We start from the raw sequence: 8789 nt of genomic DNA, 5'->3' as shown, positions 1-8789 counted from the left end.
CTAAGAAGATCTCCCGGGTCCTTTGAGAAGCAGTTAAGGAAACAGTGTGCCCTCCATCATATTCTGTTACCGTATTTTATTCGGACTCCAAAGGAAAGTGTCGCTTGGGGGAGGGGAAAGCACTTTGATGAGCGGCGGCTGCGGCCCCTTTTCACTCAGCGGGCTCCCCCTTCCTTCTCCTCCTCCTCGCCCGGCGCCCTGTCAGCTCTCTGTGCCCGACCCCACGGCCAGGCAGCTCGGGCGCTCCCCACCGCGGTGCGCCTGGCGGCTCTTTGACTCGCCCTCACACTTACTCCCGTTCAAACTTTTCACTCCGCCTGTTGGGATGGGGGTGGTGGAAGATTAAGAGGAAGGGGTAAGAATTCCTCGAAAGGGAGCAAAGTGGTGCCTAATATTCAATAGGAGGTGTTCATTTAAAAGAATTGCCTCCTTCAGGGTTGGGCCAAAAACACTTTTTACAAAGTCCCTACAGGTAAATGTGCTCGGCAAGTTTGTTCCACTGGGAAAGGGGCTTCGCCGGTACGAACAATCCGGGGAAACCGCCTCAAGGAAGCTTCTTCCACAACATGTGGAAAAGAAATTGAGGGGTAGGGGGTCTAGGGGCACATTTCCCACCAGACTGTCTCGTAGGTGAAGACGTGGAAGGGAAGGCAGTACGAAAAAGAGTTTCCTACCCAAACCTTAGATTGAGAAGTAGGGTGTGTGTGACAGAAAGGGGACACAGGGTTCCAACGGTTCAAAAGAAGTTTGTAACACTTGCAAACACCTTTAAGGACTAGGAACTCCTGGAAATGATGAGGAGCTGGTAAGTGGCGGCGCCTCCCCTGCGGGTGCTTATCCCAAGCGCGGGAGTCCAGGGGAGCTGAGGGATCTGCGCGCCCAGAACTGCTCCCGCGCTCTGCACAGTAGCTTGCGCCGGCACGAGCTGCCCGCGGCGTCTGTCTGCAGGTGGGGGTGAAGAAAGGAGACGCTGGGGCCCATCGCGCTGCGAAAGGGGCCGGGGACCCACGCTCCTCTAGCCCGCCGCCCGGGAATCCTCGCGCCCACACTCCGGCCGAGGAGCCGGGCGGTGAGAAGAGTCCGATTATCCTGCACCCCGCCTCTCTACCACTCCCTCGGGAGCACCGAGAGGGCGAAAGAAGGGCTGGGGGCCCCTAGGCAGGCTTCGGGATCCGCGGCCCCTCGGCGGCAGGGACTCCGGCGCTCAGTTAGCCCTCCTCGCCTTCCTCTGCGCGGAATTTGCCAGCGGAGCCCCAGAGTTAGCGCGCGACCGGGGCGGGGCGGGCGCGCGGTGAGGGCGGGGTGTAGAAGGCGGGGGAGGGCGGGGGCGCGCGGAGGTAACCCCCCGGCTCGCACAGCCATTGCCCGGCTTCCTGTCACTCAGCTCGCCCAGGGCCCCCGATTGGCGGCCTAGCCTCGTTACGCACTCGCTTCGCGTTCACATACCCGGGGAGGGCAGTAGAAAGGTGATCAATCTTCATCAGGCTACATTTCCAATCACCTAAACAACCGAGCAAGACAAGCCACTCCGACAAGGTAAATTGCTTCATTTATTTAGTTTGCAAAGTGACTCTGCAGGACTTCCCCAGTCCCCGCCGCCTCCACGTTGCACCGGGAGTGCAGCGGCAAAGGCCAGCCGAGCCTCCTCCCAACTCTGCCCCTCGCATCCCCCTCCCCCTTGGAGGGCCCTCGGCTGGGTTCCGGACTAGGCAATGTCCTGGGAGTGTGTGGAGCTTTGCAAACAAAGTGTGCAATAAAGTGAAACCTAGAGGGATACTTACAAAGCTACTGGGGGAAAAAATGGGAGGAAGGAAGTTGGGGAAAGAAAGAAGCCCGGGGGTCCTCAATCAGCCGCCGGGGTAATTCCGGTGCCTCTCTGTTTTGCAGGTTGGCTGCCCGGCGGGTCTCTGAGGGAGCCAGGTAGATGGTGAGCGGCCCCGACAGCTGAGGGCAGGTAAGAAGAAAACCTCGGGGCCGCCCGGAACTCCGGGAGCGCGTTGGTTACTCGTGTAACCCCCTCCTCAGAACGACCGCGGCTTCCCGGGTCCCCGGCAGGTGGGCGGGGCTGGGGGAGCGGCCTGGCTCCCCTCCTGGTGTGTGGAGGACCCCAGACCGCTGCTGCGGCCCGGCGCCCCCTCCCCCGCCTCCTCCGAAGTCACTGGGCTTTGGTGCTAAGTTTGGAGAAAGTCTTTGAAAACTCACGCTGCACCCTAGCAGAATCGCCGAGGCTGGAGTCCCATTTTCCTTTGACCCAAGGAGCCCTCGCTGTTTCCTTTTTTTGTCCTGACAACTGGCTGTCCCTAACCCGGGTCCTGGGTCCCCCAGGGCGGAGGCGGGGGTTGGAATGGGAGTCTTCTTTAGCTCAGACTTTTCTCTCTCTGAATTCGCTAACCTGGGTTCCCTGGCCTGCTTTGCAGAATTCCCGCGAAGCGGGGTATAGTGAGAAGGCCCTCTGAGGTCCCAGTCCCACTCCCCAGCGCCCCTTCCTGACCCTTGAGAGTAGCGCCACGGATTCAGAGCAGCTGCGGAAGCCATGCTTCGACCTTCCAGCTCCAGTCTGCGTGGGCTTTGACGATGAGGCCTAGTTTTCTATTCTCGATCGTGTCCTGGGGCCCGCGGGTTCAGTTAGTAGAATGGCAGAGAGCACAGGCGACCTGCTCTACCCAGTCTTCCTGAATCCCCGAGGGCCTTTGGGGCGCTGGTCTGGTCGCCCTTCATCCTCTGATGGGATCCGATGGACGGGATCCGGTTGTGCGCAGCCAGACTGGGGAAAGTGAAGGCCCGGCCTGCGCGGGCCAAGAAGGGAGGGTTGAGGCAACCCAGACCTCCGGTGGCGTCTTGGAACTGCCGCTTATACAGCGGTCCCTTCGTTGTCTTCTGGCCGACTTGCTGGGTCGGGGCCGGTGACTGAGGTTGAAGTGCGGTGGAATTTCGGGGGAGCTTCCGCTCAGTGACTGGGCACCGACAGGTCGGCTGAAATGGTGATGGCGGGCTCTGGGGCAGGGGCGCAACGGTGGAGACCTTTGAAGGAATGATGTCTCCCAAGTGGGCTAGGTATCGGGAGAGCCCGAGGTGCAGTTAGCCTTCCGAGTTAACCCAGTCTGACCCTCACAATTGTCCACCTTTTTGCCTTACTTTCAAAAACATTTGAAACAAAACGAAACAACCCCTCACGCTCTGGGCGGTCTGCCGTCTGGGCGCCTAGGGAACTTTTGCTTGTGCAATATGGAGCCGACTTCCCCCGACTCAAAATTTTGCCTGCACTTGGGATTTTCCAAACTTCGTGGTTCTGGCTCTGACCTCCTCAACCTGACTGCACTTTTAACCTCTCTTTACTCTTGTCGACACCCTACGAGTGTCTTAAGCCCGTGCCAAGCCCGAAAAGAGGCAGTGACGATCCAGAAGAAAAGTTTACTTTTCACAAGGAAGCTGTGGTCCACATGCTGAGGCCTTGTGGAGCCGAATTGACTGCCCTTGCGCAGTTGCGCTGCCTCTTTCCCCATCCCGAAGCTCCTCTCCTTGGACAAAACCTGGAAGCCGAAGTGGCTCAGAGTGACGGTTTTCATGTCTCCTGTTTCCATAGGCCAGGCCCCCAGACGCAACAGCTTGAAGGACTTCGCGGTGGGAACCCTGCATCCCTCCTGGCCCCAGGCCCCCTGGATCCGTCGGGGCGCCTCTACCCGGCTGTTAGCATGATGTCTTACCTCAAACAACCCCCATATGGCATGAATGGGCTGGGCCTAGCCGGGCCGGCCATGGACCTTCTGCACCCCTCTGTGGGCTATCCGGGTGAGCATTGGCCCTTCTGCCCCAGCTCCCAATCCCTACAAATGTTGGGGAGCCTCAAACCCTAAAGTTTGAGCCCACGTTATTGTAAAACAGGCCCAGGAATCAGGTTATCTAATTTCCGTATTACATGCGTGGCCCGCTACAGGCATATGGGCAGAGTCCTGGGTGGGTGAAGTGGACAGAGCTTTAAAACGTGCCTTACCAGCTTGGTCACACTGGCAACCTGTCGTCTCCTGCTGTCATCCCATGTCCTGCGTAGAGTACATTTACCCAGTGATTCCTTTTCCACGTGTGGCTATTTATTTTTTTTATTTATTTCGTGTGTGTGTGTGTGTGTGTGTGTGTGTGTGAGACTCTGCCCCCTGCTCCCAACATTGAATGAGGAATGTGGACACTCTGGACCCTGATATAAAAGCCAAATTTACATTATGCAAAGCGGCTCACTGTACTGAGTTAAACTGTGTTCTAGACCAGTGACCTGCACCAACTTTTGCTCTGGTATAGTGGAGGACTTAGCTGAGCGAGCGCAGTATTTCTTTTCTAGCTCCCACTCTTTTACCCGCATTTATTCCCTTGGATTTTCCAGGCCGTGTTTCTGCGCTCCTTCTCCCCCACTTTCTATCCCTCACCCATAGAGTGGGTGTGGGTGTGGGGAGATGTGGAGGAAGGGAGATTGCATGGCTTCCTTTTCAACCTCTGAGAAACAGGGAGGTGGGCAGCCCTAGGTGTTGGAGACTCGTGCCCCAGTGGAATATACACACTTTCTCCCACCTGTGGCCTCTTAGGCTTAACCCTCGTCCCCAACACCCGGATAGTTTCTTTTGCTCCGAGCTTGGCTTTTTCTTGCCGTGGCTGGGTTCTGAGCCTACCAGGGTACCTGCCCAAGCCCTCTAGCGCCACCGCTGACCCGAGACGCCCGCATGTCCCCGCAGCCACCCCGCGGAAGCAGCGGCGGGAGCGCACCACCTTCACACGCTCACAGCTGGACGTGCTTGAGGCGCTGTTCGCCAAGACTCGCTACCCTGACATCTTCATGCGCGAGGAGGTGGCGCTCAAAATCAACCTGCCAGAGTCCAGAGTCCAGGTGCGGGCTTCTAGAGGTTTTTTGGGTCAGGATAGTGTAGCTGGTGCCAGCCGGGAAAGGTCTGGCTGAGAAGGGTGGTCCGATGTGGGGGCGGTTTTACAGACTGGACAACCCCCTCTCGGACTCCCCCTAGCGCTGGGCGTCAACCAGGAAAGGGGGACAGAGTTAAAGGAAATGACTTAAAGCCCTGGATCCAGCCCTTGTCACCAGGGCGCCTTCGGTATTGAAAGTCGTTTTTAGGATTACAGGAGGAGAGCTAGATTCCCCAACGAGGAGTGCCCTGAGGGTCCGACATTTGCCCTTGCTTCCTTGGCTGCCCCATACTTGGCAATTGCCCTAGGAGGCCTGATTTCTGCCCCTGTCCTTGCATTGCATCCTGGGGATCGGGAAACGCGTGAGTGCAGCTTAGCCGAGGCTGGTGTTCTGCCTGGGAGTAAGCTCCGCGAGTGGCGTCGGTCTGATTAGACTTTCTCTGCCCCGGGAGGACTCCAAGAACAAAACCTGGCTGTCGGCTTTGCTATTTCTATGTTTGAGATGAAAGTGTTCCAACAGTATTGTTGGGATTCTAACTCAGAACCCCTCTCAAGGGTCTTTGTCTAGGCTTACATTCCTGAAAGCTAAGAAAGGACCAAGAATACAATTTTATGTGCTGAGGGCCCTCCAGAAGGAGAACTTTATAACTCACCGTTCCATTGGGTTCCCCAAAAAAGTCCAACGAAATCTCACTCAAGCTTCCTTCCAGAGAAGCCCCTAGTACTTGGGTACTGATTCTGTTTGGCCTCCAGCCTTGCTCCTACTCCCACCCAAGCATTTGTCCTGCCCATTCGGGCTTCCAGGAGCCAACTCAGTGAAACTGCTTGGGCCCCAAAGTTGGTAACTGTTCCTCACCCCGCTGCTCAGTATCTCTCTGCGGTTTCCTGAGCTCCGTCCTTAAGAATCAGGGCCTCCAAACGTACTTGGGGTTTGGGGGAAGCAGCCACCAGCAGTTTAGAGATGGCTGAACTTCTGGATGGACAGACGCAAACGTTCCGCCTTCAGGCTGAGTTGCGCTAACGAGGGGAAAGTACATACCCCTACTCCCGAGCGAGTTGAGGAGGGGCTTTGCGCAGAGGGATGGGGGAGGGTGCAGGAGCTGGAAACCGACGTGCGGGGGAGGGGGCAGTGTCTGGCTGGCCGGAGAAAGGGAGGGGCTGAGGTTTGGACTGAGAGGGACTCGAGATCCTGGGCGGGGTAGTGGGTCCAAGGGGCGGAGGAGCAGTAAGCTCCACTCGCCCCCCTAACCCGCTCTCCCAAACCCGGCCTGCTGCAGGTCTGGTTCAAGAACCGCCGCGCCAAGTGCCGCCAGCAGCAGCAGAGCGGGAGCGGAACCAAGAGCCGCCCAGTCAAGAAGAAGTCGTCTCCGGTGCGGGAAAGCTCCGGCTCCGAAAGCAGCGGCCAATTCACGCCACCGGCTGTGTCCAGCTCGGCCTCGTCCTCTAGCTCGGCCTCCAGCGCCTCCGCTAACCCCGCGGCTGCTGCGGCTGCGGGCATAGGTGGCAACCCGGCGGTGGCAGCCGCGTCGTCGCTCAGCACGCCCGCTGCCTCATCCATCTGGAGCCCGGCTTCCATCTCACCCGGCTCAGCGCCGGCCTCTGTATCAGTACCCGAGCCGCTGGCCGCTCCAAGCAACGCCTCATGTATGCAGCGTTCGGTAGCCGCAGGTGCCGCCACGGCAGCAGCGTCCTACCCCATGTCCTATGGCCAGGGCGGTAGCTATGGTCAGGGCTATCCCGCGCCCTCCTCTTCCTACTTTGGCGGCGTGGACTGCAGCTCATACCTAGCGCCCATGCACTCGCATCACCACCCGCACCAGCTCAGCCCCATGGCACCCTCCTCCATGGCTGGCCACCATCACCACCACCCGCACGCGCACCACCCGTTGAGCCAGTCCTCAGGTCACCATCACCACCACCACCACCACCACCACCAAGGCTACGGTGGCTCGGGGCTTGCCTTCAACTCTGCCGACTGCTTGGATTACAAGGAGCCTGGCGCCACCGCTGCTTCCTCCGCCTGGAAACTCAACTTCAATTCGCCCGACTGTCTGGACTATAAAGACCAAGCCTCATGGAGATTCCAGGTCTTGTGAACCCAGGAGGAAGAGCAAGAGGAGAAGAACGCAACTACCTGCGCCCTCATTGGCCCCATCCTGTTGCTGCTGCTGCACCGCCCGCCTTTGCCTCTGCTTCTCCAAAAACTGAATTTTCATACCCCCAAAAGATGCCCACTGTCTGCACTGCCAATCCCCATCTCTGTGCCACTTGCTTAAGGGATGTGCTAACCTGCCTACCCCTTGGATGGGGGGACCGGTGCTTCGGCTTGGCCCACACGTTCTATGCGGGATTGCTGGGTGCTCTCGCTGTCAATCCCACCAAACTCCTAAGACACCCCTTCCAGTCTTTCTGGACAGCTATTATGCACTCGCAGCCTTCGGAGGCTCTTCGCTTTCCTACTGTTTGAGCCCAACACTTTTATTTATTCTTTCTGGACACTGGAGTCACTAACAGGCGTGTTTATGCCCATTGGAGTGCACCCACACACTATTCCAAACCTGAACAACCACTAAGTGTTTCTCTCGCACAGACTCCCCCTCCCCCTCTCGTCTGCCCTAGATCCTGCTCCCCGCCTGCAGGCCACAGTTTCCCAGCGTTTCCTCCTCCCCAGCGGGGTGCTCTGGGCAAGGCCCACAGGAGAAGCGCCCCCAGCCTTCAGCGCACAGAGCCGCATCCCCCGCCCTGCGCTGGACTGGTTCAAGCTTCCGCCTTGGCGGAAATGCTGTACATAGTCGGGTCCGTTCCAGGGACCACTTAAAACTTTCTAGTTGCTGTTGGTGGAACTGAGCATTTCTTGTGTAGCGCCCAGGAAACAGAACTTTAAGATATATACAGCACATATATATATATATATATGCATATATATAAAACAAAAGCAAAAAATATGTTCCCTCTGTCCCCCTTCCTCTTCTTTAAACGATGGAGTTTTTTTTTGTTGTTGTTGTTGTTTCAGTTGTTACAAGGCTGTCCTACCCTCTTCACATCTTCTTCTGTGTATTTATTAAAAGAGAACTTCTTGGTTCTAGGAAGCTGGGCGCGGAGGATCAGGAGTGTGGAGGAAATAGCCAAGTCAGGATACAGGGGTGGAGGTTAGGCTCTGTGGGGAGCACAGGACTGAGACCCTCACTCTGTCTGAACACAGGGTCGAAGTTACAGCTCAGAGACCAAAAACAGAACAAACAAAAATTTAAAAAGGTAAAAATACAGCAGTATGGAAAAACAAACCCAGGCCCTACACCCCAGTTCCAATTCCTCTGTGGCTTCTCTCTCTTTAAACATCTTTGTTTTGTCTAGTGAGTTTTTAGTGCACCTTCATTCTCCGAAATCTGTGGAGAGCCCGCGCGCCTGTGTATCAATTTTGGTTTTGGCCGCTTCGTCCAGTAGGTGGGAAAGTAATTTGTAAATTTGATTTGTCCGATGTGAAGATCACAAATTACTTGTTGAAATGTAAGGCAGTTCCCCTCCTCTTTATCTACATTATTTCCCGAAAATAAATGCAAATCAATGAAAGGCTTGTCAGTGTTGCTCTTCTGATTCCACCCTCAGGTCCCAGTCTCGGAGGGCTAAAAGCGAGGGAAACTGCTCTAATAACCCGCGTGTTAATGACCTGCGTAGAGCTGGAGGCCAAAGAATGAGTGGGAAGACGTGACAAGAAGAGCCCCCAAAAACATTCTTTTAGGGAGTGTATCCCCTACCCCCACCCTGTGTGGGCCTGGCCTCCCCCCCCCCCCCCCCCCGCATTTTGACCCCGCACCCCCGTAGCCATCCAGGACAGAGACAGGTGTCAGGACTCAATTCCCGAAGCAATTCCTTTCTCTTCAGAG

General features: G+C 56.7%; 1 protein-coding gene across 1 annotated transcript; it reads left to right on the top strand.

Annotated features, from left to right (window-relative positions):
• Positions 1-1469: 1469 nt before the first annotated feature.
• Otx1 (orthodenticle homeobox 1) lies at positions 1470-8447 on the top strand. Its single transcript, XM_046423140.2, has 5 exons — positions 1470-1536; positions 1888-1954; positions 3584-3789; positions 4722-4873; positions 6183-8447. Exons 3-5 carry the CDS (start codon positions 3693-3695, stop codon positions 6999-7001), a joined length of 1068 nt encoding a protein of 355 aa, XP_046279096.1. The 5' UTR covers positions 1470-1536; positions 1888-1954; positions 3584-3692; the 3' UTR covers positions 7002-8447.
• The last annotated feature ends 342 nt before the right edge of the window (positions 8448-8789 follow it).

Source organism: Marmota monax, unplaced genomic scaffold, assembly GCF_021218885.2.
Source record: "Marmota monax isolate L192 unplaced genomic scaffold, Marmota_monax_Labrador192_F-V1.1 WCK01_AAM20220418_F8-fsc00015, whole genome shotgun sequence".
In the NCBI taxonomy this organism is placed as follows: domain Eukaryota; kingdom Metazoa; phylum Chordata; class Mammalia; order Rodentia; family Sciuridae; genus Marmota; species Marmota monax.
This window is presented reverse-complemented; position numbering and strand designations above follow the sequence as displayed.